The sequence below is a fragment of the Agelaius tricolor genome, unplaced genomic scaffold (genome assembly GCF_023055355.1).
Source record: "Agelaius tricolor isolate 1412-34295 unplaced genomic scaffold, bAgeTri1.0.p SCAF_8, whole genome shotgun sequence".
Classification (NCBI taxonomy): Eukaryota; Metazoa; Chordata; class Aves; order Passeriformes; family Icteridae; genus Agelaius; species Agelaius tricolor.
Window position 1 is genome coordinate 24,816,124 of NW_027269268.1, and position 27,709 is coordinate 24,843,832.

At 36.7% G+C, this 27,709-nt stretch overlaps 1 protein-coding gene across 7 annotated transcripts in view; it reads right to left on the reverse strand.

Annotated features, from left to right (window-relative positions):
* MARCHF1 (membrane associated ring-CH-type finger 1) overlaps positions 1 to 27,709 on the reverse strand; it is a 226,004-nt gene that overhangs the window by 77,047 nt on the left and 121,248 nt on the right. For all 7 annotated transcript variants that reach the window (XM_071431997.1, XM_071431996.1, XM_071432003.1 and 4 more), the window contains one exon: positions 10,899 to 11,038. In XM_071431997.1, the coding sequence (XP_071288098.1) occupies positions 10,899 to 11,000 (102 nt within the window). In that variant the 5' untranslated portion in view covers positions 11,001 to 11,038. The remainder of the gene's footprint in view (positions 1 to 10,898; positions 11,039 to 27,709) is intronic.

Sequence of the window (27,709 nt, forward strand, 5' to 3'; positions counted from 1 at the left end):
GGCCTTAACCCACAACAACAACAAAACTGAAGGGAAATCTTACTTAGTCTACATAAAATACTCAACCTATCCCATACTACTGTAGTTCAATGCACATTAACTGATGTTTTGACAATTTAGCAATTATTCATGCAATTATAATTTAAATTGATTAACTGAATAGCTCATTTTTCTGCATTTTGTTTTTATCAGTTGTTATTAACATTTCATAAGCATTAGTATTTATAGATTACCAAGATTACATGAAGCAATTAACACATTCTGGAATATTATTACCCAGAGAAAACAAACATCAAACACAATTCAATAAACACAAGTTTCCATAATACAAAAATTAATTCAATTATTTCAGCATCAAATAGGTAAAATATAATATATATAATATAGATACAGTTTTGTTGCACCCCACTACTGACAGAGCTCTCAGAAGCACCTGCACTGCTGCTGTTGTCTTCCTCTACTGAGTTAGTAATTAGATGGAGCAGCATCAATGCACCTCTGCTCAATGACCTCATTACCATAAATTTCACTACACCTAAGTTTATTCTGCCTGCCTTCAAATTTACTAAAGCCAGAGCCTGTACTCAAGAGCTTCTCTATGAACTACAAAAGGTAACAAGCCTGCAGATATCTTGGTTTTGGGGGTTTTCCTTTTGTTTGCTTGTTTGGGAGGTTCTTTGTCTAAGAAGAACACAAGTTCAAATTAATGGCCTGTACAGCAAAAGAGCTTTATCTACAACAACTTTTTATCCCACAATACACCTTTCCCCTTTATTTACATATTTCTGTTACATATTTACTCCAATGGCTATACTAAAAATGCCAATTATGGACTGACAGTAGAGATAGCCCTACAACAGATTCTTCTCTGGGACTTAAGACAATGTAAGGAGACAAATAATATCTAGGAAGAGTAAAATGGGATTGCACGGAATTAATATAATCTTCTATGTCCTTCAATTTTATTTTTTTCTCAGTATTTTTTCCTTCAGATTTTTGATTTTTTTCCTTTCTTTAACATGGGAAAGAAAGGGAGGCAAAATTTCTACAAGCTACCAAATTTCTGTGGAAGGAATAGTAGTTCATAGAAAAATGACATAATCTGTCATTTTCAATTCAAATATTTTATAGCCAACTACCTTTTCAAAAAAGACATTTTAATGTGTTTTTTTCATACACAGTTTAGAATCCTAATCTTAAAACAAACAAAACAGTCTTTTCAGGACTCCTGTTTAGTATCCTAGCAAATATTTCCTTTAGAAAGAGGAAAATATTTCCTTTAGAAAAGGAACCTACATGGACAGAAAATCAGAGACAGAAAAAAAGCTAAAAAAAAAATCATAGCAAATATTTCCATTTCCATTCCATTCCAAATTTCAAGTACCACAGACATGGGATTTATGTAACCCCCAACATAAAATCACACAGCAGCCTAAGTCATGTTATTGCCAAGATTATGGTCTTCACCTTCAGTTTAAATTTCCCCTTCTTAACCTTATCCTATTACTCCCATCTCATACTTTATGCAAGGGCCAAGGGGAGGGAATAACAGATTAACCCCAGAGGTAATTAGCCTAACAAGGTCACAAGCAGTTTTTTCTCAGTCAGCAGAGTCAACACAAGTGATTATGGTCAGCATCCACATACAGCCATCTCTGACCACATACCCATGTTAATGAAATTGATAGGACTGGCATTTCTAAGACAAATATTTGAACACCTCTGAAATTGCAGCAGGGTGCCTGGTTCATCCAGTTATCTCCATCTCCTGTGGATCAAACACTAAACTGCAGCCTGTCTGTTGATTCATCCTGAGGAAAAAACTAGGTCTTTGCTATATTTTCTCCTCCTTCCTTGTATTAATTATCCAAAGTTATTAAATCCTTCCACTATCAACCAGGATAAGTCTAACCCCTTTGTCTCTAGAGGATTGAAGCACCTTACTATTTTAAGTTAAATTTCATCTCAAGTGTTCATTAGTTCATATTAATGAGGCTGAAATAATATAGTAGAAATTACTTTCACAAAGTTACATGGAAGTTACACATAAGCTAGTGCTTTAACCTACACAATAATCATGATTCCTTTCCTCTCCTGCACTTTCTGTTGCCGTTTTTTGTTTAAAGGGAATACCACAATTCCAGCGGCAGTGGCAAGTGTTCAGTGACACTGACAATACAAAACAGGGACATTCGATTTCAGAGACTTCCCAGACCATATTTTTGGAAGAATCTGCTTATAAAGGTTATATTTAATTTGAAGGTATGATATCTCCCCAGACCCTATTCCACCTCATATCTCCATCAAAGTCACAAAGAAAGGGAAATCGCACATGTTGCAGATTTCAAGAGGCCCTACCTTATCTTCTATGCTACAGACGCCTCTATGCGATAAAAGGAAGAAGGACAGAGAGCTGCCATGAGGACTCAGGCTGTCCCTAGCCAGGCTAGGTGCTCACATGACAGCCCTGACATGTGCAGGCTCATCATCTGCAGGAAAGCCAGCCCCCAGCCTGGCTGGAGCACAGTGCTGCTGAATGTGTGCTGACATGGATCCACGAGGCTCTAGCACAGCAGTGCAGTGGGAGCACAGCTGCAGAGATGTGCAGCCTCTAGGACACAAAACCAACACCCAACCAATTCAGTGTTGGGAAGACTTTTACTGAGGAGAGCAAAGCAGAATACATCAGGGATGCATATATGGAGATGCACAGCTCCCTGTAGCTGTGCAACTTTCTTCTTTCACCCCTGTCTGTAGCAACACTTACGTACTGGTATGAATGCAGGAAATGGCTTCTAGGTGTGCACGTACAACCCTATTTTCCTCTTAAGAATATATTTTGCAGCAATCATTACTTTGCAAACCACTTCAGAGTGAGAATGAATCCTTTTGCAGAAACTTAAATGATTAGGTAAAATTTAAACTAGCAGGGTTGAAATACACACACACACATATATTTACACACTACACAAACTTACACGCACATATTCACATACTTGCAAGCCTGCAAATGGTATCAGTATAGACTATTTAAACAAATTATGCATACATATTTCTGTTTACAGCACTGAGTTACACAAACTGCAGTAGTCAGCACAGTAGAGAGATTATCCTTAAGCTGTTGCTGGATCTTGTAATTCAAGTGGTATGGGACAGCAAAATGTCATAAAAATACTAGGGAACCTGAGGAATGGGAGTATAAATAAACTTGCACTTAAATTAAAGTGTTACCTTGAGATTTTTAACAAGATAAAGTGCATTATCATCTTCCACCACCACCTTTTTTCCTTTTTTTTTCCTAACATGATATGCTTTCATAGCTTTCCTTGCTGGTATTACTCTGGAAATAATGGCAATAACTCTGATGCTTCCTATCATCTTGATTTCCCCACTATGGTGTGTGTTCACTTAATGATGGGACTGAAGGCTTCACTGAGCTAGAATGAGAATAACTCAATTTCACCTTATAAGAAACTTAGGTTAATTACTTGGCCCTGTCTGATTTTCTCATTTTCAAGAACTCAATTGCCAGACAGAAACTAAATGATGATCTGGCAATTCCCTCTTGTTTCAGTATCTGTAATGCTACACCACATAACCTGAAGTTTTACATACTTGAAATATAAGATTTTTATGAACATATGAAAAACTTCTAGATAAATAATTTATTGGACTTTCAGTCAAAAGTTATGGGAAACAGTCTAATGTAGTCAGACATAGCTCTCATCCTCAAAGCTAAAAAATTAATAGGTGTTAAATTCTACATTAAAATGATGCTCCTTTTCCCTAAGTGAAATATTAATGACAGCTTCAATTATACAAAAAGGAAACAAATTATGAATAATTTACATGAAATAGATTTGAAGCAATTTTGTGAGCACATGTTGCTGTGAGACACTAGATGCATGAAATATTCTGGGGAAAATAAAGAGCTGAATACAACCTATTCAAACAGTTACACAGACATTTAATACATTTTATGTCAATGTCTTTTTATAGTAGTTTTATCTAGAGAAAAATATTCTATTGCTAATTTCACTGATGATAAATGCAGAAACCTAACAGCTAAAAAACCTGAAATATAATTTCAGTTATAAAGCCAAATAAAACATAGCAGTATAATAACAATAATATTAATAAGGATAATGACAATATTACAACCTTACTGCCTTATTGAATCCAGCATTCAGATAAGCTTTTCTTTTTTCCCCCAATACTAAAGTTATTTTTGTGCATACAAATTCAAAATACTATTAATTTTCTATGTAGCCTCTGTTTTTGGTTAGAGAAGGCAAAATGAAAATTCTTGAAGTGAGGATTGTCATTTTAAGCCTGCCATAGGGGAAGTCTAACTGAAATCATTGGTCAAATACATAAAAACTTGACCATATCTTTGTCAGTCATAAATAATGAAGTGACACTGGTGGAGACTTACCCAAAAGCTTCTGCCTACATCTACCCTGCTCTAATTGTTTATGAATGCATAGAAAAGGAGCACAAATGAGCTCTTAACAACTTAACATCCTCACTACCACATTCATGGTGAGAAGGTAGAAGGTGACGGTAACCAAGGTTACAACTGCTAATTGGCTTTAAATATAAGGAAAATCAACAAGATTGGCCTGGGGTGGCATGGCTTCTGAGGCCACTGCCAGCTTAGGCTGATCCTGGAAATTGTAAAGCAATACATTGTTAAAATAAATTGTTAAAACAATTGCCCTGCTGGGCAGCATGCTGCACTGTGCAGAAGGATGTGGAACACCCACAGTGCAAGGAGCAGTTTTCTTAACTTTACCATGAACAGATACTTAGGGAAATCATATAATTTATTATACTGGTGAACAATTCTACACCTTTTAAAATTAGATTTCTCTGCATAATCTCTCTTCCATAGTTTTACTCACATGTACACATTGTTGTGCTATTATATTAATGTTACTACTATATTTTTTAAAATCAGTTTATAGAGACCTTTTTAGGTATGGTATTGTGGATTTCCTAGCTGGTTCTGGAGTCTTAGTCCTAAAATCTACTTAATAGTTATAGAAATAAGATGATAATTCAGAAGAAAACAACTCCATATTCTTAGATAATTACTCTTTTCTCACATCTAGTTATTGAGTTTTAAATTACGTGGTTTTCTTATAACAAATTAAAATACAGATCTTAAACATCCCATCACTCCCTGTCAGATTAACAGTTCAAGGCTTGCAGTATAAAAGGAAACTTAGATGTACCCTATTTCAAAGATTTTCAAGGAATTACATTATCTTGATGAAAATCAGGCAGCCAAACACTTCAAACTCAGATGAAGAACTCTTTCTTATTCTAAAATTAAGTTTGGGTGTTTAGATAAAGATCCCAGATATAAAGAATGGTTAGGGTTAGATGGGACCTTTAAAGAACATCTAGTGATAAATCTTTCTTACACTATTAGAACTCTCACATAGTTAGCAAAACTTACAGTTAAATCCCAGATACTCACTTTATTATCACTGGAGGAAAACCTGTACTGGTTCTGGCTGGAATAGAGTTAAATTTCATCATCACAGCTCACATGGGGCTATGTTCTCAGTTTTTGCAGGAAACAGTGTCAGTAACTCAGGGTTGTTTCAGTTTTTGCTAAGCAAGGCTTACATCCAAGAACATTTCTGCTCCTTACCCCACCCCACCAGCAAGGAGACTGGGATTGCACAAGGAGTTGGGAGGGGACATAGCCAGGTGGGCTGATCCCAACTGACCAAAGGGATAAATCATGTTCTGTGCTGTCATGTTCAGCATATAAATCTGAACGGAGGAGGAGGAGGAAGCAGAAACATTCAGAGTGGCATTTTTCTTCCCAAGTAACCATTACACATGATGGAGCCTGACTTTCCTGGAGATGGCTGAACATCTGACTGCCCATGGGAAGCAGGGGATAGATAAATTCCTTACTTTGCCTATTAAACTGTCTTTATCTCAACCCTCTTATCTTTCTCACCTTTTCCCTCTGCTTCTCTTCCCCATCCCACTGATCAAGTGAGAAGGCAGCTGTGGGGGGCTGAGCTGTCTGTCAGGGTGAACAGCAAAAAAACCCCAAAGCCACCCACTTTTCCTTGTTTGTTTAATTATATTTCAGAATGACTATTGTCTACTATTAGCTTGCTTAGTCAAAATCATATGTGGCAACATGGGATCTTCCTATATCAAACAGATCATTCATAATCACATTTTACTTTCTCTTGGAGAAGCAGATGGCATCATTTGCTCGCATAAAAAGAAATCCTGCCTAAGGGTTAAATCAGATGCTTGATTATTTTTCATGACTTCTAAATTTCATTTGCCTATAGAAAAACAAATTACCTAGTTACTCAGCTGACTATAGTTCCACATATATATTCACCTATAATTCTGGTTGGGAATACAACAGGGAAAAGCAGTTTATACTAATGGCTACAATTCAGCACTAAGTACATGCTCTTGTGCCATTAAATCCATGTGTTTCACACGATGCACTGAATTAAGGACCAGCCCATGCCCTGTGCAGAAGAGGCTGCAAATAACAAGAGGGAACATAAATTATAATAATGCTCAGATTTTGAACTAGGACCCGGAGAAACACTAGACACTCTGCAAAAACAGCTGGACACGGAACTGCTTCTAGGCAAATTGCTCAATCAATGTTAATACACATTTACGTATTCGCATCAAAATCATTTGATCCCACCACATATACATAATCACAGTATAAATAGATACTGTCAGCACAGAGTGATTAACGAAGAAATAATTTTAAATTTCTTATTATCAATTATATCCATTATCTTTTCAGAAGACAAAAAATAGTATTGCACAAAATTATGAGTTTTCAAGATCTAGATTCTTTTCAAATAAAGGAAAAAACATTACTATTCTTTCCCCAATTCTACAAACATCAGAGAAAGGGAAAAATGAAAAAGAGATGAGTTTGCATATTGCCTGGTGAATAGAAAGGATAGAAGAACATTAATAATTTTAATTTATACAGTTTTCATGTATTATAATTCAACATAGTCTAGAGGTTTCATCTCAAAACTAAAATAATAGCTACAAAAAAGTATCAATAAAGTGATGCTAAATCTATGCAGTATGATAAATGTGCTACTGGACAGGCAATAATGTTACAATTGTTAGGAACAGAAAGCTTAATCTGGAATACTGTGCATAACTGGTCATTCCTGCTCAAACTGGAGCAGGAATAGGCAAGAACATTTAAGACACTTATGGGGACATGGAAAGTATGACAAAAAGGGAATGTTGTATTACAGGTCTCTCAAAATATGATGAACATTACAAAGGATGGGTCTTCAAAGTCTAGAAACAATGTATACAGAAACAAACTGATAATAAATTCAGCTTGATAAAGAGATGATCTCTAGCTATCAGAGAAGCAAAGTCAATTCCAGGTTTATATTCTACTACAGCAAGTTAAATGACTATATGAAATTAAGTATAAAAAAAAAAGATTTACTCACTGTGAATCTGAAACTATCAATACAACACACCAAATCCAATACCTACAATATTAAACAGTATTTTTTGAGAACTTATGCCTCCTTTGATGACAGAATGATTCAAAATTTTCAAGGTGTTTTCAGAACCAAGAAGCTAGAGTGTCATCTAAAACTGAATGCAAGGTTTTAATCTTCAAATAAAGTAGACTAAGGTGATAAAGCTTGGGAGTATTATTATAATTAAGTTGACAACAGTAACAGAAAAATGTTTCCAAGATGCCTTAGTTGAATTCTGCTAAAATATTTCAGAATTTATTTGTTTTGGATGAAGCTATAACATCTTAACATCAAATAAAATGAAATGGTGCAACTTCTTTTATTAAACTCTTTAAATACATTCCAGTGTTTTCATAAGCTTAATTCTTCTGTATTTTTTCTCCACTGCTGTGCAGTGTTCCATTTACTTGCTTCATGAAAAAAGCAATTTCTTAATGATCATAACCTGCTTCCCGCTCTGCAAGCTCCCTTCTGTTTTTCACAGAGAGAAAAATATTTCTTTCCATAAAAGTGGACTGGGAAGCCTGCCACACAAGGAAAGGCTGAGAGAACTGGGTTTGTTCAGCCTTGAGAAAGGAAAGCTTAGGAGAGATATACATTATCATCACATTCCAGGATTTCAAGGGTGGCTACAAAGAAGCTGAAGACTCCCTTTTAGAAGGAGTTAGAAGCAAAATACAAGTAATGGGTACAAGTTGGGCACACTCTGATTAGACACAAGAGGAAAATGTTCTGCAATGAGAATAATGAGCCATTGAAATAATCCCCAAAGGAAAGGTGCTGGATCCCCCAACACAGGATATTTTTAAGACTGAGCAGGACAGGGTGCTGTGCCATCTTGTCTATATGGCGCTTATGCAAGGAAGGCTGGACCAGATGATCCTTGAGATTCCTTCCATCCTGGTATTATAGGATGCTGTGAAAAAATTAATGAGAGTTGCTTGCCATTTTCAGATCATTTTCCTTTGGAAAAGCAGCATTGTGAAATGCCCAGTTTGGGGTTTAGTTTTAAATGGAAAGTACTTTTCAATGCCTTAGCTGAAATTCTGAAATAAAAAAGACATTCTGCTGCATCAGAAGCGTACACAAAAGCATATGGCAGAGGTCAAAAAAAGATGCAGTCTACATTCCACTTTGCTTCCTTCCAAACCCAGACTTGTCACCTACAGAATAAGGAAGCAAAGAGCTGTGTCTTCATAACACAGACTCACATGGGCACAAAACTCTCCAAATAAACCCATACTGAGGGAATCAGGTCCACAGAGGAGCTGCAATGCACCGAAAAATGAAGTTTAATTCAGAAAGAATGAGCTTCAATAGCTCATTGGAAGTGGCTTTGTACACTTAGAACGATTTGCTATATTCTTTATTTTCTGCTGTTTCATTATTTTTCAGTTTCTAGTGCTAAACTCTGTATCTTCACTCAAGACCAGCCAGAAAATTTTTCAGTATTGAAAAGGTAATGACTACTAAGCAAAATCAAAATTGATTTCAAACAAAATTTCAGATTAAAAATGTTCACAAGTGAAAAAAGGATTTTCAGTCAACATCCTGCAAGCTGGAAAGACATTGCCAGCAAAAACTTATACTGAATATGATTTTCTTCATACGTGAGGGATAGAAAAAGTCATGGTTAAGAGAGTGGGAAGCAAAGAAAATGAAAAGGAAAGCTTGGCAGGCCTCAAGAGACATCACTGTTTTATTTCCTGTTGTGAAGATTATTCTTCTACAGCCAATCATGATATTAAAAGACACACAGTATTGTCCCCAGTAATTTATTTTTCTGGCTTTCTCACACACTTCAGTCTACATGCAAGCTTATTTTTGAACAAGTTTTAATATTAATAGGGTTAAAAGATGCTAAGTCAATGGATTCAGCAGTTCTGAACTGTATATCCAGTTCATCATTTCTAAATCCCATCTGGTAGATTGGAATGCTTATCTCATGAATATCAAAACAAATTAAATGTTGAATAGCAGTCAAGCAGAAATCAAAATATGCAAATTTCCACATATCCCAATTCCATAATAGCTAACTCCTCTTACTATTAATAGCTAAATAGTAAAAGCAATTAAATAAAATTTAAAAATAAAATAGCAATAGTAATTATATGTGGGGATAATATACTTGGCATCTTTTTTCATAGAATCATTGATTTTTAATTTCCTTTTATTTCTCTGAAAGTAAAATATTCTAGAGGAAAGTGAGCTATAACAATATTCTACAATATATATAAAAAACTATAAATTTTGCAGCTTTTACGGCTGTCTTTTTGCGTTCTCTTCTATAGCGGAAACTTACATTCTATATCATTTACCACTGAACATGATCATTTTGCCACATTAATTAGGGGTTTTATTTCACCAGAACTTCAACAGCTTTCAAGCAGACCACTGTCTCTTCATTTGGAGTACCACATTTCTTCAGTGGCTAGGAACAATTATTCACCTTTTAGCTGTCACCCTGTCCGTGTTTCAAGAACTGCAGGGCAGTATTTCCTGATCACTCCTGTTTCTTAGGATAGGGAAATATAGTGCCTATTTACCACTCATTAATGAAATTGGAGCAGGCATATTGAACTGGATATGTTTCAAATATTCAGTCTTGCTGTAGTCTGAAAATGTCAGTTGAATTAAAACAAGCAGACAAGTAGACAATTTTTGCTCTTAGAGACAGGGCAGTTAGAAGCCTTTACATACAAATACCAGTTCTTACTCACCTGGCCAGGTCTACTGATGTAAGTGGCTTTATTTCAATGAACAAAAACTGCAGGATTAAAATTCTTATCAATGAGTAACTTTATTCAGTTTCACATGATACATTTTAACTCCACCATGTAAACTGTCAACTTTACATTGCCTGAACATCTACTATCAATAGCTTTACATGCAGAAATTCAACCATCTCTTGGAACAGCCTGTTTAATATATAAAGATAATTTTAAAATCCAGCTGTCTGACACAAGTTTAGACACATGATACTTTGTTCCTGTTACAGGCAGGAACAAGGAGTAAATGAGGTGCCTTTAGATAATGTCCAGCTGTATTCATCAGAGACCAAATGCCATTGCACTGATTAGGATCACAAAGAATATAAGTGACCCATACTCGGTCATCTCCTGCTTAAAGACTTAACCATTCACAAAACACCAATACTGGTTTATAGACAGCATGCAAGCCAGAATGAACCATGCATTACATAAGAGACAAAAAAAAAAAGCAAACTGAAAGAGCAAACAGATGTTATATCAAAGGGTTTCGCACACGGAGGAAATGCAAGCAATGGCAAACAGTACAATTTTAAAAATAAATTTAACACCTCTCAAGTTCTGAGCATGCCACTGTCACGAAATGCAATTTTTCACTCACCAAAGTAGAGTTATGTGAAGCATCACCTGAGACCTCGGGTGTTCTTGTGCTGTTTGGAAGTCTGTGAGGGTTACGAGCTATCGCTTGGCACCAGCCCAACATTTTCTCCTTCCACTTATCCCTTCTCAATTTCTGAAATTCTGAAAATAATTTAGATTCCCTGAAACATTGACACTTGGAATTCATTGTGTGCATGTCTCTGGATGCATGCCTTTAAAAACAGCTTTTTAAGTTATATCTGAACAAGCTAATAAAACATATTTTTAAAAGACCATGTTTTTCTAAATTATTCCCAAGTGCTAAACAATAAAGGTTAGAAAAGAGTCATGCATTTTCAGTGCACCTTACATGCATTAATACTATTTTAGTGTTAGCAATTACAGTGCCTTCTCTCCATGTTAAATCTTCCTCAAGTTGTAACTTTAATTTTCATCAAGTTGTAACTTTAATTTTAAAAGTTTTATTTTAAAGGGATTTTATTACAGAATACCTCTGAGACTAGCACCATCCCAAAAACTACATAGCATTTGGATACAAACCCCCACATTCAATGAAATAAGGAGAAATAGCCCTAAATCAGCAGCAGATACTAGATACAAATAAACAGTGTGAAAACACAGAAACCTGTATGTACCCATGCCCAGACACTCCAGAATACCTGGCTCATCTTGAAGTGCTATGCTAGGATGTGTTGTAAACAGCAAAAACTAATTCAGGCACACCAGAAATAAATGCTCTGTGCCAACTACAAATTGCCTCTGCATTTACTTCTAGTTTGAAACAATAACAAAATACCTTGTAAGTAACATGACCACATTCTGGAAATGCAGCACTAGTGCAGCATGCTATTAAGTGTAAGAAACCTTCATAAGTATGTTTAAAATCTCGCAATCTGTTTCTTCCCAAGTGAACTTGGCAATGGAGGTAATCAGTGCAAAACTTGGCTAATTAATTACAAAAAACAACTTAGAACAATTTTATTGTAAACATCTGAAGCAATTTCTAATCTGGTTGTTTATAACATATTGTAATTTAAAATGTGTTATTCTGTTATTTCTGAATCATGAAACATAATAAACAGGAAGATCAACCTACAAGACTGAATGCCTAATACTCCAAATAAGGGTAGCACTAGACTGAATAAAACTGGAAAATAATGGAAAAAAAAATACAATAATGCTGAAGACCTCCCATGGCACTATGCAGTGTCACTGAATATTATGCACTTGTAACTTAAGTTTATTTTTTCTGCAATACATCTCCATGCAGGACACAAATTATGCATGTATTTACAGCAGATTTTATCTTTCCAGGTTCTGAGTCTGACAAAATGCAACCCCTTTCTGAATAATGACAGCTCTACCATTTCCACACTTAACCATTAATAGATAGTTTTCAAAGTATGAAATGCACAAAGCTGAATTCCCCACATAACCTCGTGGAACTGAAAGGAATAAATGGAAATTAGCCTTAGCTTTATTGCACTGGAGATGATTAGGTGAGTGAGACAACAGATTAACTAATTCTTTTTCAATGTTTTGGTCCCTTGGAATTTTAATGTGAGATACAAAATCATGCTCAGTAAGAGATCAATCAATCCTTTCTATACTGCCTGTATCCATGAACACAAGAAATCATTTGAATATAGGTACACTCCTATTCTGGTCTCCTTGGTGTGCAGAACCCTTTGGAAGATTTGCAATTCTTCTTTTTTTGGCCTGAGCAATCCAAATGACTGCCACTGTCCAGATCGTAACTGAAAGGATTTTGCTCTTGCTCATACACCTGAAGAACCACCACAAATAAATTTCCTGAAAACAATCTTAATTCATCATCTCTAGATTTGTTTAAAAGATAGAAGAATTACTTTATTCATATTTTTAAGGTGAGAAAATTTTTACTTTTAAATTAGCCAAGCAAAGGGACACACAATTATTGTCCATCTTGTAAAATATCAATGCTAAAAAAAAAAGGGAGGTTAAGGATGAGGTATGAAAAATTAGCCACTTGTTTGAAATAAAAGCATAATATTGCTTAAAAAAAAAATCACAAATAAAGCAAGACAAAAGAAATTACATGCTTAATTCAGGAGCATATTCAGATTCAGGTAACAAAAGTTATGATTTTTAGTCCTTACCAGAATCTAACCGCTATCACAGAACAGCAGGAAATTGAACACAAAACACACTGTTCTTTATCTAAGCTAAGTTTTGTTCTCTGTGTTCAAAGATTCCCAACAGTAATCAAAGTGATGGTATTTGTCCAGCTGCATGACTTGGCAGACCATCAAAATATTCCAGGAGCAGAGCTACAGGAATACTGAAATACAAACAGCCTTGACTGCTGAGCTCCGCTAAGATAAATACAGTCACTGTTATTCATCATGTATCTCATGTCTGAGTCTTACCAAGCTGTGACTTCTAATCAATTATTCTAATTTGGATAAAACCATTAATTGAAGGGCTGGATGCAATAGAAATCTCTGACAGTTTCTGTGTCACAAGTAAGCCATTGGCTGTTCTTAACCAGCCAGTTATTATCGTATGACTGCTGTGTTTCACAGAGACAATTCATAACATAACATAGCATATGTTAGCCATAGCATAACAACATAATGACACTAAAACTTTCTACAAATAAGCTCAACCTCAGGTTTTAAAATTACTTCTATATTAAAAAAATAAATAGATTCTTATTAGAATATATGTGATTTTGTCAACAGCTGCAAAAGTACTGTTTTTCATTTCAGTGCTTTGGTGTAATAACTCAGTGCTGTGGTGATTCACCAGTGGTTCTTTTAATTCAGGGGGAAAAAATTACTTTCCACATTCATATGTGATCATTAGATGTAAAAATTTATATAATCAGAAGTGCTGAGGGACTGCCCCCCCCAAACAAAAGACTAATTTTTTGAGTCCAGCATGGAATTAAAATAGCATGAAAGGCCATCAAGCTAGAGAAGTCTTATTTTCCTGACTGCTTACCTGCAGTAACCAACTAACTAAAGTACCTGTATAATACCTAATAAAATACTTAATGTTCTAGCCTCATTAAAAGCAATGCAGAGACCAACAGAAAACAAGCACACATGCACAAGAATCATTAAGTTGACACCTAGAATGATGGCACCAATCAAGACTATAATGGTACCAGCTTTCTTTATAGCTACTGGATATACAAAATCAGACACCTCTGCATTAAGTGCATGCAAGATTCTAAATTCAAACATGTCATCTTTATTAATGACTGTTTTCAGAAGTGCTTCTAGGGCACTACTGGAACAGTAAACCCAATTATGCACATCTAAATGCCTTTCCCTACCTGTAAAGACAAAATAGAGCTGTCATTTAACTTAGCTATGCAGCTCCTTCAAAACATCACTGCAGAATCAGGACCCCTCTCTAGAGTATTCAACCTTATATTATAACCAAGTTTTCCAGAACTTATAGTTTAAGTTTGCAAACTGCCAAATACAGCATATTCTTAAATCAATACCTATGTTATCTAAGCAATTTTCTTTAAAGAAATTACTTTGATGGTCCTGTACCATAATTAACCATATAATTATTTCTAACTAAATCCAGCCTTTGTGGATTTGTTCTTTTCTCTTATACTGCTAATACGTATTTTAAGTTGTCCTTAGTCCTTTAAGACTTTGATTCTGTTTTGTCACAACTAAGGATGCATATTTCACTTATTGATTCCAACAATTCAGTCACTGAAAATAAATAAATTTAAGATGACTGGTACAAAAATTATTGCAGCTAATATTGCTTTGTTTAACCACACCATAACTACTATGTCCAAAGCATGACAAGAAAGCTCTAAATGTTTTCAAAGAAAATAGTCTTTTGGGCTGCTAATTTAATTTAAAATTTTAATTTACAATTTAAAATTTGTGAGTATGTTTGCCTTCATAGTCCAACTCCTTTTTTTTCCCCTACAAGGAAGAGCATCTCTTTTGTAAAGCAGAAAGCAATTTTAAATCACTCAAGGCTCTTTAGAAAAACACCAGTAGGGTTTTTTCCCCATGGTAAATTTTTTTGCATTGTAATTATGCCATTTTGCATTTGTGAAGACTTCAAGAAGAAAATGTTGAGAAATGTATATTTATGGCAACTGATTTAATGTTTAAGAAACCTCCACCTTTTATACATTTAGATACTGCATAAACATCTGTATTTTCTGATGCAGTTTTTGAACTGCTTTCATAAGCAACCTCTATTCCATCCTCAAATATGACTTTGCTGTCAATCTCACAGCTACTCTTCAAGTGAATGCTTTGCTCATCCAAGGTTAAACATCTCTGTTGAATTTTCCTCAGACCTTCAAAAAGCAATGGAATTGTATTTGCTACTGCTACAGGTGAGCAGTGAAAGGGTGCCTAACCCCTCCCTGAGGACCTCTCCATGTAAATTTCAGATGCATCAGACTCCCAAGCAGGAAGGACAACAGCCTGGATACGAACATGGAGTTGAGAACAAGAACAAAGTACATGTTTTTGCTTTGTGAGTTTGCATATATTTAGCCATACATGACTGCCAAGCAGCTTAAATCAAAGTTTCAAGCAACAATAAAGACATGACTGGTAAATACACCTGATAAACCATATCCAGCACTTGGCAGATGAAGACTCTTCGGGGAATATACAGAAATAGCAGAAAATGTTAAAATGCAAAAATCCATATGAAGCTAAAGCATTAACCACCTCATGAAGTTATGCATGCAATTATCCAAATGAACAGGGCATAAGTTACAGTAAGTCTTTAATGGACTTTATTCTGCTTATGAAAAATTAGAAGTTATTTCTTAAGGTTTCTTCCCATCCTTATGTGATTTATTTACAGAAGAAGAAGGGTATATTTATGCCGTAAAATCAAATCCACTTTGCATCAGGCAGAACTAATGAAGTACAATAAGAAGACAGAGAGAAGTAACCTTTTTTTTAAAAGCCCAATAAAGGTTAAATACCTGAAAGACAAAATTTAACCACGAAACACCACTGTATCAAAGGATAGATCATTGAAAGTGAATTTAAGTTAACTTTTAAGAAAAAAGAGAAAATCAGATTTCATTGCAATACCAGATGTATACAAAATGCGCTTAAGACCATGCTTGGTCCACCAGAACTATCTCCCCTTTGTCAGAGTAGCATTTTTAACAGAACTTTTTCTGTCAAATACAAAGTTCTGGGCAGCTATTAACAATCTTCTGTGACAGCCCTAAACACAGAAAGCTCTTGCTTGTGAGCAGTCCAGATAGTGCTCCTGTGAGAGGTCAGTCACACAGAACCCACACTAGACAGCGGTAATCACTGCTGGGAAGAAGGGCTTATCCTCTTCCTTAGGTATCATTGCTCTTTGTAACACAATCTGTAACAACTCCAGGGCAGAACAGGCCACTGCACCTTTATCTTGGCTGGTCTCGCCAATTTTCCTTACCTCACTTCATATTGTTTTCAGCACCTCTTTTAGGGTAACTTCAGCCATCATTAGCATTAGACATTTGCTCTCATATTCTACGATATAGTTTTATAAAACCTAATTGTTGAATTGGTTTCTGGTTGCCATTGTTAATAATCAGTGTTTGCAAGAAATTTACTTCTGGTAAGGGTGACAGTCTTCCTGTACCTGAACGACTACAGGAAAAACCGAGAGGACTTTTTTACAAGTACATGTAGTTACAGGACAGGGGGGAATAGCTACAAACTGAAGGAGAGGAGGTTTAAGTTAGATATTAAGAGGAACTCCTCAATGTGAGGGTGGTGAGGCACTGGAACAGGTTTCCCAGATAAAGTGCAGATATCCCAACCCTGGAAGTGCTGAAGGCCAGGTTGGATGGGGCTCTGAACAACCTAGTCTAGTAAAGGTGTCCCTGCCCATGGGAGTTGGGTTGGATCTTTAAGGGCCCTTCCAACACAAACCATTCTATGATTAGTGAGAATTGCAGTCATATCCACCAATACGAACCTGGAAGTATTCTCTGACTTACCAATATCATGAAATAGTTAATCTGAATGCTAGTTGGTAGAAAATTCAGGGTCACCTCTGGATACTGAAGTGCAACTATTTTCTTCTAAAAACTAAAGACCTGAATTATAATTAGTAGGAAGGTAAAAATTGATATTCTGTTGGAAGGTATTTAGAACACTTACTGAAGTTAAGTTGTATGCATTATAATCAAGAATATTCTGCTAAATATTTTGAAGACTTTTGTTGTCATCAAGGGTATACCACCTAACAAGCTGACAGAAGAGCCAAATGTGTCAGGAAAATTTGTGACAGATTTACCAAAGGAGAAGATTTGGAATCCTTTTTAATAAAGATTAAATAAGCCCATTAAATAGCTGTTCACCCCAAAACTAACTGAAATATGCAACTCCCTTCTAGTGGATACTCTGATCATGACTTATGATCTGACCTCTGCTAGTAGAAAGCCATGACAGATGGCCTATTCAGGGTTTCCTCAGGATAAATGGATTTAAGTTATAAATAATTACTGGCCTACTGGCCTAATAATGCAGTTACTGGTAACAGCTTAAATAACTAGTCCCTTACATAAGTAAAGATTACATTAACCTAAAAGCTAATAATTATATGAATAAATATTTGAATAATATTACTTTGATAGTTTTTAACCAAAATTTCCAGAAAACAAATTACAAAAGTAGGACTTAGAAGTGAATGCATGAGACCAAAAGTATGACTCAAATAGCTGAAATGTTTTTTTTAAAATGGGGCTCTCATTAGACAATAATAATGGTGGCATAATTATTGTAAACAATTATTCCTGTTGCTCTGGTTGCTGTCAAAAAATAACCTTGACAAATTGAGTAAGGAAAAAAAAAAGTTCAAGGATTATCTAGTCCTTCTAGTTTTTATGTTTGTAGTTGGGAAATAAACAGAAAAGTTTTGCTGAATAGATAATAAATCTAGAAAGGTGCAAGAAGATTGGATGAACACCAGCATGGCCCTCTAAACTTAAATTAGTGGGATTCTCAAAAGTGTCTTCCAATAGTTTCAAATTAAGCCTGGACCTAATTTATTACAATTCCAGACCATAATGGTTTACTAACTTTTTTTCCATAGAGAAAATTGGGGGGTGCTTCTTTGTGAGATAAAAGCAATGCAGAACGTGCAGTTAAAAGCACAACTCACACAGCTGTCAGTGAGCTAAGATTCACACAGCCCATATGCACATCACAGTTATAATATGCCAGTCCTCACAAACCATTTTTAAAATATTAAAGATGTGGTATTTGTTGTGCTTGCTAATTAAAGTGTAAAACTAGACACAACATTAGTTTCACTCTTCTATTTATTTATAATATTAAGCACACTTTAGGTATCCAACCTCTTGCAAGTCTTTCCAAAGAACCTTGAAGGAAGATGACATTGGCAAGATTACTGACAAAATATAAAGTTATAAAACTGAAATCTTGAAGTGTACAGCAGAAAACAAACACAATGCTTGATTGCAGAGCATTGCTCCCTGGTTCTCTTTAGTGACTGGGTAAACACTAAGATTTCTAACTCTGGGGTGGCTGTGGTGCAGCAGCTCAGGCAACCGAGTCTCATCCTGAAGGTTTGATCTCTACCCCTGGCAGCCCTCCCCTGACTTTGCTATCACTCACACTGCTTTCTACTAGGCTACACTGAACCCTGGTGCTGACACTGAGACAGGAGTATGCAGCACAGCATGGCACACAGATGCCCATGCAGGTGTGCAGTGTGGCCTGGCACAGCTGTGCAGCAGCTGTTCATGCAGTCCCATGCAAAGGTCCTGCTCCAAAACCTGCTCAGCTGCTGCACTGAAGAGCAGCTCCATAGCTAAGCCACGAGCCTTGCCCTCATGACAGCTTCCAATTATTTGTCCCTTCTACAGCAGGGGTAGAACAGAGACAAGTCTTAGCTTTCCTAAGATACCTTACAGCAGTGATAACAATGCAATTGCAACACATAGCTCAGACATGGACACCGGGATTGAGGGCAACCTCAGCAAGTTTGACAACACCACCAAGGTGTGTAGTTGTGTCAACACACTGGAGGGAAGGGATGCCATCCAGAGGGGACCTTGTCAGGCTTGAGGTGGGCCCGTGTGAACCTCACATTCAACAAGGTCAAGTGCAAGGTCTTGCACCTGTGTTGGGACAATCCCAAGCAAAAACAAAGGCTGAGCAGAGAATGGATTGAGAGAAGCCCTAGAGAAAAGGACTTGGGGATGCTGGTGGACAAAAAACTCGACACGACCTGGTAAAATGCACTGGCAGTCCAGAAAGCAACCACATCCTGGGCTATCTGGATCAGCGTGACCAGCAGGCCAAGGGAGGGGATTCTGCCCCTCTGCCCTGCCCTTGTGAGACCCACCTGGAAGGCTGCACCCAGCTTGGGAGCCTCCAACACAGGAAAGATGTGAGTCTGTTAGAACAGGCTCAGGTGATCATACGGCTGGAGCACCTCTCCCATGCAGGCAGGCTCAGAGAGTTGGGGCAGCTCAGCCTGGAGAAGCCTCAAAGGAGATCTTGGGGCAACCTTTCAGTACCTAATGGGAGCCTATAAGAGAGCTGGAAAGAAACTTTTTAAAAGAGTGTGTACTGATACAATAAACAGTAATGGCCTTAAGCTGAAGGAGGGTAAGTTTAGATTAGATATTGGAAAAAAATTCACTGCTGTGGGGATGGTGAGGCACTGGAACCAGATGTCCAGAGAGGTTGTGATGTCCTATACCTGGGAGTGTTGAAGGTCAGCCTGGATGAGGCTGAGTAATCTGGTCCAGAGGAAGATTTTCTGCCTGTGGCAGGGAGGCTGGAAGCAGGTGATGTTTAAGGTCCCTTCCAACCCAAAGCATTCTGGGATTCTGTGACCTGTACTAAATGCCTCCTCAAGGGTAACCATGTTTTTGAATCAACAAGATCTGGAATCAAAGCCTTCCATGGCCTTGATGTAATTCACTGACAGGATTTGCCTTGTGCATAAGTATTTGCCCTGGCTGGCTGTTTTTTCAGCTTCCTCCCCCCGCAGCAGTGCACGATTATTGTCCCTGTTTTCTGAAAATTTCTCTTTTTTCATTTACCAACTCTGGCTTCTTCTGCCTTCGGCACTAATCAATGTGTACTTTTTGTTTAAATCACTTGAATATATAGCACTTCTCCAATATAAAATAGCTTGAGCAGGTACACAGGTTATACCTTCTTTCTTTGGCTTCTCAATTCTTTGAATTCAAATTTTATTCATTTAGAAATGTAGATGTTTTACATTGAATTCTTATTAAATGACATTTTTATTTCTTTAAGGTCCCATTAAGGTTTGTATTATTTTGACACTTAGCTCTCTGTTATACCATTCATTTTCATATATATGTGTGTCTCTAATCACAGTCTTTTTGCATGAATCTTTCTCATTTTAAGTAAACAAGCAAGTAACCTTCCATTCTAGTGCTTATTTTTTATCCACTTCAGAAAAATAAATAAACTAGAAATATTTTTTGAAAGAGTTAATAAATAAAAGTTCCACCAATACAATTCTGGCAAGATAGTAGAACCAACACACTTATAAAATTAATTTAGCATTTAGAAAAGCACATCTACAAAATCATACATCTTGAAAGATAATTTTCACTACATTATCACAGGGCTTGTTTACAGCTTTGAAATAGATGCCATGCTACAAAGCTGAACAAGCTAGCTGGACTTCCCAAAGCCATTCCATTCTCTTGAGATTGAGGACACACACTTAGCAAGCACTAACTCAATGGCTAAGATTTTATTAAGGATTATATATAGCTCCACAGAAAATAAGCATGCTCCAGGAAACACAAAATAATGGAAAACAGAGATGAATGCAAAAGCACATGTAGGTAGTTGGCCTACATTCAACCTTAACACTTAATTAGAAAGCTAAGCAGAGAAAAACTAACTTTTAAAGTAAAAAGTGTATTTAACCGCAGGCCAGCCACCCACAAACCAGGGAGCATTTCAAGAAGTTCTTAAGGGGAAAAGAAATGTACTGGTGAAAATTATTACATACAGACTATTATTGTTGCTACTGAAGTACTCATTTTAAGAGTCTCCAAGCACAAAAGGAAGAGCCCAACCTCCCTCTCAGCTTAGGCAATATCTGGGATATAAGAAATCCAGGTCAGACCCCCGATAATTGGGTAGAAGTCAGTGGGAAGAAGCAAAAGATAAATAGGACAGTGCAAACAAGATACTCAAACAGTGGGGTCGGACACACTCATCTGCGATGTGAAAACTGGAAACATGAAACATGCACTGAACATGCAATAAAGCACCTCAGGAATCTTATACCCAACATGCAATTGGTGAAGGACAGTCTTGTTCATCTCATGTCCGTGCTGAAGCTATGTCACATTTTGAAGCATCAGGATGTCCCCAGACCATCAGAGGAGAGGCACTGGCACGTTTACAACGACAATCCATTTATCTGTGCCAACACAAAGCCACACTAGGATATGGTGTGGTCAGGGTGGGGCAGGCTATTCTCAGACACAAAATACATTAATTCCCTGCACAAGCATTTACTTAAGTCTTTACTGGCAACCCATGGGAATCCAGTTTGCATAGAGAATTATCAGTTGTTGTTAATACAAATATTATTCATTTTTAATGCCTTATGTTTCCTGCGCTGTAACAAAAAATATATTTTCACAAAAAATATACCTCCAGCTGATGTCTAAGATCATAATATCAAGTAAAACATATAGTTTCAGTTTTTTGCTTCTCTTTAAAAATTACATTTAAAGATAAGCTCTATCATAAGACAGAAAGAAACACATCTTTCTGTTATCATTTATGTAAAATTTCATCCCAAGAAGTTCTTTTTCCCAGCAAGTAAAAGCCCATGACTGCAGTATAGAAAAAGGTGCCAGATCAAAATTGGTTTTCAGCACAGTTGAAGTTTTACTACAGAAGGATTTCCATACAGTTTTACAGAAAGAAACCTACAGTCCTTAAATTTACAACAGTAACAAAGAAGTCCTGGAACAGAAACAATACTGGGAATTAAAATACATTTTGCTTCATATAAGCTCAGTACAGCTATGAAGAGGCATCAAAAGTGTGAAAATTACACTCTCTTTTTTCATTTGCCACTGCAGTGCTCCCATGCTGGAGTACCAGAATGCACACTTTTCATATTTAGAGATTGGTAAAACCAAACCAAGATTGCCTGCTAGGTGACAAGCAAGATACTAGACCCCTATTCCCAGCAACTGCGCCCCACTTTTTTGCCATTTCTCCATTCTTCTAGTTTGTGACTGTTTAGCTAAAAATAGTAGTTCTTGGAGAGAAATCAATTAGGATCTTTTAGACATTTCTGAGTTACTTACAGCAGTAATACATTGTTATCACTAAAAACCTGTCCAGTAGATATTGCACTGATCATATCACAGAATCACAGATTATGCTGAGTTGGAAGGGACCCACAAGGATCATTGAGTTCCTCTCCAGCCCCACACAGGAAAAACCCCAACTCACACCATGTGCCTGAGAGTTTTGTCCAAACACTTCTGACACCTCATATCAAGAATTGCTGTTGGAACGTAATTCCAACAAAATAATTATGATAAAAATATTGCATAATGAGTCAACACAGACCTATTGCTGTCACAGATCTATATTTCAGACATATCTGAAGATACAGTATATCTAAATATTTATGTTGCAAAATCTAGTTTTTCACAGGTTTATTGATATTAAGGTAAACTCTGCTTACTGTCTGTTTTATAATGGGGAATCTCAGATTAACAGAAGATTGGTTTCACTTTGAATATTTGAAATAGTTTTGCTTGACAGTACTGATTACTAATAGCGAGGCATAACTATATTCACAATGAACAGAAGCTACAAGTAAATTTTAATTTATTCTGGCCTATGGCATCATAGGGTTTTGATCAGCTAGAACTCACACAGAGATGAAACCTGGCCTTGACTCTTTGCCTTCACACAAGAAGTGAAGGTTGCCTAAGCAATTCGTGCTGTCACTACCTTTAGAAAAAACAGCATTGATGGTCTTCAGAATAATTAAGCCAGGCACCTTCTGAATGAGCTAAATCTAAAATGAAACAGATAACCATAAGGTAATAGGGATGTATGGGCAGAATACTAATAAGGTAAATCCTGCTTCTTTGATCCCTTCCAGTTCTTGGTGGAAAGTCAACAGTATAATGAACAAGGAATAGAAATTACTATTTACCTGGACTCTCAAAGAACTTTAGGTCATACCTTCCTGAAAAAGATATTTAAGTAAGTAACCACAGGCATTATGCAAAGTTCTGTGTCAGACAAAAACATGTGTCTGTTGAGCAACAATAGGCTGAAACAGGAATATAGGAGCTATTTCTGTTGTGAAGAGATGTTCAAGGTTTTACAGTAGGATTTTCCTGTTTTAAGCATTAGGAATTCTTGCTTGAGGAAAGTTGCTGAGGCTGACAAAGCAAATAATAAGTAGAGAAAAACACCGAAATTATAACAGATTATTATACATGCACCATAATTTCATTGTTATCATATGCTGCTTTTCCTTGCATTACTTCATACTCAAAGTGGAAAATAATCACAGAGAGCAGAAGAAAACCCCATTACATGAAACCATGTTTACTACATTGTCCAGGTCCTTCTTCAAAAGATGAATTTTGATTTCCTCACAGGTTTTAGTACGGCATCAATTAACACTCAGAAGAAAGTCTCCTTTACCCACATGTCCCTCACCATACAGGTTTACAAGTTACTTGTACCTCTGACACAGTCACAGACAGACCCAGCCTGGCTCCAAACACCTACTTTGCTGATGTACCATAGGACTGCAGACATAGGTCCAAGGCCTGGAAGCAGTTTAGGTGTGAAATGGTTATTAACTAACACCATCCACAAGCTGGCTTCTGAAGAGCCACAGGAGCACTGCCCTTCTCAGGAGTTACCACATGTGAAGGCTTGTTAGCAAAACCACAGCAAGAAGATGTGAAGACAGCTGGGGCCACACTGCACCTGAGCAAAACATATCTGAAATTTGAGGCACCAGAAGATTTTGTGAAAGGATGCCCAAGCATTCCTGTATCTGTGTTTTGATTCCAATGAAAAACTGATTGCTTCCTGTCTAAGTCAGCATACCTTAGTTTTAAAACTTCACAGAAATCATCTAGGTGACAGCTTAGAATTAAGCTTCTCTTAGTGTTCTGATTCTCATGAAATACAGGTGCCTACCTGTACACCTTTTAAGGGAAAATGCTCCTAATAATTACTTCTTCAGGATTTATGCTATAAGCAACCTTTACTGGGACTGGATGGAATGAGAATTAGGAAGGAAAATTTCCTCCCTGAAGTATTCTCCCTCTTTGGCTCTTTTACTGGAAAAAAATATACTGACATTTATTCTTTTATGACTTTTTCATTAATGTTAAGCACTCATTTTAAACTTGTGACATCCATAAACTTAATTTGTGAGGTCTTTCATAGATATGTGGCTTTGTTTTTCACCTCTTCAACACATGGTATTTTATATTACAAGGAAGGAGATTAAACCTGCCTCACAATAACATTCATATCCTTTCCAAGCCTAGCATAACCAGTGGCTAAGGCAGTGCTATACATAATTTACAGACCTTAAGAGGGCTGAGAGACCTGGAGTTCTATGTGCCAACAGTTTTTCTCTTGCCAATGTACAATGTGCCATTAGAAGATGAGAGCCAAGTTGTCAGGAATCCTTCATTCACCAGTATAAATCTAAGGTTTTGTGGCTTTCAAATCCTGTTAGCCCCTCACTCTAGGTGGAAAACTTGATGACAACCCTTGGTGATAACATTATGCATCTTCCTCAGCTATCTAATTGCACTAGATCCCTGAATTTTTAACTGTCTTTGTTCTATCTTAACAGTGTTGCACAGAGTAAGGAACATATGGGCTTAATTATTTAAGGATTTCTAAGAGTTTGGAAAAAACAGACATGTCATATTTCACAATTATATTTCACCTAATTAAGCAAAAATAAATTATTTGTTTCAAGAACTGACTCAGTGAAATCTGTCATTCCCTAAATTTCAAGGATTGCATGAGTAGGGCAATTGACTGATAAACCCATGGGAACACAGCTGGTGATTTTACAGCAACTTTTGAAGGAAATGAAAAGTGTAAACTTCATCACCTTTACCACATTCTGCAATTTATGTCTCACATAGAAGACAAACATCTGCTCCAGAAATTAAAAAAAAAGAAAGGAAAAAAACCCCTACAGTAAAGTTTATCAAGATTTTTCTCAGTTTAGCAGGAGAAATGAAGAAAGTAACAAATCTGAATAATCTTTAGCATCAATAATTTTTAAGACAAGCAATATGCAATAATCTTTAAGAAAGTTTACTGTTCTGTCCTGAAATTAAAAAAAAAAATCCCACAGAAGACTTGAAGAAACACTAGTTTCCAGGACAATATATCCATGGTTTAATTTTTTTTTTGTAGTGATCAAATAATAGCATATATTATAATCTTCTGAGAGCATCACTTTATCACAAGCAGACTAATACACCCATATAAATTCACCTTCTCCTGTCATAACACTCAATTTCAGCTCATTTAAAAAAATATGTTTTCAATCACAATCTTTTTAGGGGGAAAGGATTGCATTCATAATTTTGTGTGAATTGGCATTTCTACTAGTGTTTTAGTCATTAATGGGTCAGCTTGATAGCCTCTCGTTGGCACACCTTTATTTCAAACGTCAAAAATAGATAATGCTGATTTTTAAAAGTCACTTGGCCTCTCTACCATAATGGCAATTGAGAGTTCTTCAATGAGATTTGAAGAACCACAAATTTTAACCAAAAAAAAAATTGCATTTATATAATGTATGTTAAAGAATTTGAAGGAACTTGTATCACAAGGGGTCACTAAACTTCTTACCTGATGACAGTTTTGAGCAAGCAATTTGATATTCTATCTGCTATAACCACAGGACTCAGCAAGTCCAGTTTGCCTGATGCATGGTAAACCTCTCTTTTAAAAGGACTGGAAGCAAACACGCAGTAGAAGGCATAGCATTCTAAGTATTAGAAGAACCATCAGTCTTACAAGTTGTGATGTTGCTTGATAGTCACAGAATCATAAAATCATTTAAGTTGGAAAACCATCAGAGATCATAAAATCCAACCATTAACCCAGCACTGTCAAGTTCGCCACTAAGTCAGGTGCCCAAGCACCACATCTACTTGTCCCCTGCTTTAAATACCTCCAGGGAGGGTGACTCGCCCCTTCACTGGGCAGCCTCTTCCAGTGTTTGATCAGCCTTTCAGTAAAGATGTTTTTTCCTAATATCCAATGTAAATCTCCCCTGGTGCAACTTGAGGCAATTTCCACTGGTTCTGTCATGCGATACTTGGGAGAGGAGATCAAACTTCACCTCATTGCAGCTTCTTCCCAGGCTCTCCCCAAGCCTCCTTTTCTCCTGACTACACGCCCCCTGCTCCCTCAGTTGCTCCTCCCAAAATTTGTGCTCAGACCCTTCACCAGCCCTGTCACCCTTCTCTGGACATGCTCCAGCCCCTCAATGTCCTTCCTGTAGTGAGGGCCCCAGAACTGGACACATGGTTTGAGGTGTGGCCTCACCAGTGCCAAGCACAGGGGGACAGTCACTGCTGTGGTCCTGATGGCCACACTATTGCTGACACAGAAATCAACAAACAACCTAAAATATAACACTTGTTGTGGGATAATTCAGACAATACAATAACAAAATTATTAGCTAAAGCTGTGATTCAGAGAGCATTTAATTGTAAACGTCTCTCTTTTTTAAGGTAGTGTTGGTTTTTTGAAACATGAAGCTTTTGAGCTGATACTCAATACCTACCCATCATTCTCTTGAAATCCTTAAACTTAAGTTTTAAACCCCTAAAGTAATGAAATACAGCTCCTTGAGGTGTATTTTTTTATAAGTTCAAAACCAGTGGAACGAGGGTGAGATTCTGCAAGAAAGCACATCTTTGGTGAGGACAAACTTAGATTAGAAATGAAAAGCAAGTTGAAATCTGGCCTGTAAAATAAATACTTAGCCAACAGGCCTAGCTGTAAAAGAATGAGGAACGGTCAGGAATAATATATATGTAATCAGACCTATTTCTCCCTTTTGCATGAGCTATGTCCTTCCTTACAGTCATGACTATGTCCACATGTATGTTAGGAAGGAAGAAGCCAAGTCTTCTGGGTGGGCACAGCACAAAGGGAAAAAAATGTAACATTTCTGTTGGTGCACAGTGACAGGTAAGAGTTTGAACTAAGAAAAAAATAACCAGGGCTAAAGAGAACCCTGTTTCCCAGGCACATTTAGCAATAGGATACTCACTTCTGGGAGGCAAATTTTTATAAATACTTGAATTACAAATCCAATTTAGTACTTCAGGGATTTTCAGATGGATAAAATGTTATCAAACATTTTGTAAGGAATGAAGTAATATTAAACTGAGGAGAGAAGCGACAAAACTTGTCTGAAAATGTAGAGGTGTGTGCTTTTCCACTTAGTGTTCAATTTAGTGGATGCCTTGCATGGTGTTCCTCTATCCCTCTCTGCACAGGATTTATTTCATATTTTCTCAGCACTAGATGAAGATTGCTGAAAATAGGATCTGTAACACACTCAAAACTTTCAATCTGGTTTCAAATTTGGCATGCTGACAGCAGCAAGCCAATCCTATAGCGAAAGTGACTTTTCAAAAATCTCATACTTGAGATAGTTCACTATTGAATCCTCCCCTTGAGATAGTTCACTACTGAAAGCATTCAGATGGCAAGTTCCTAGTTACATATCACTAAA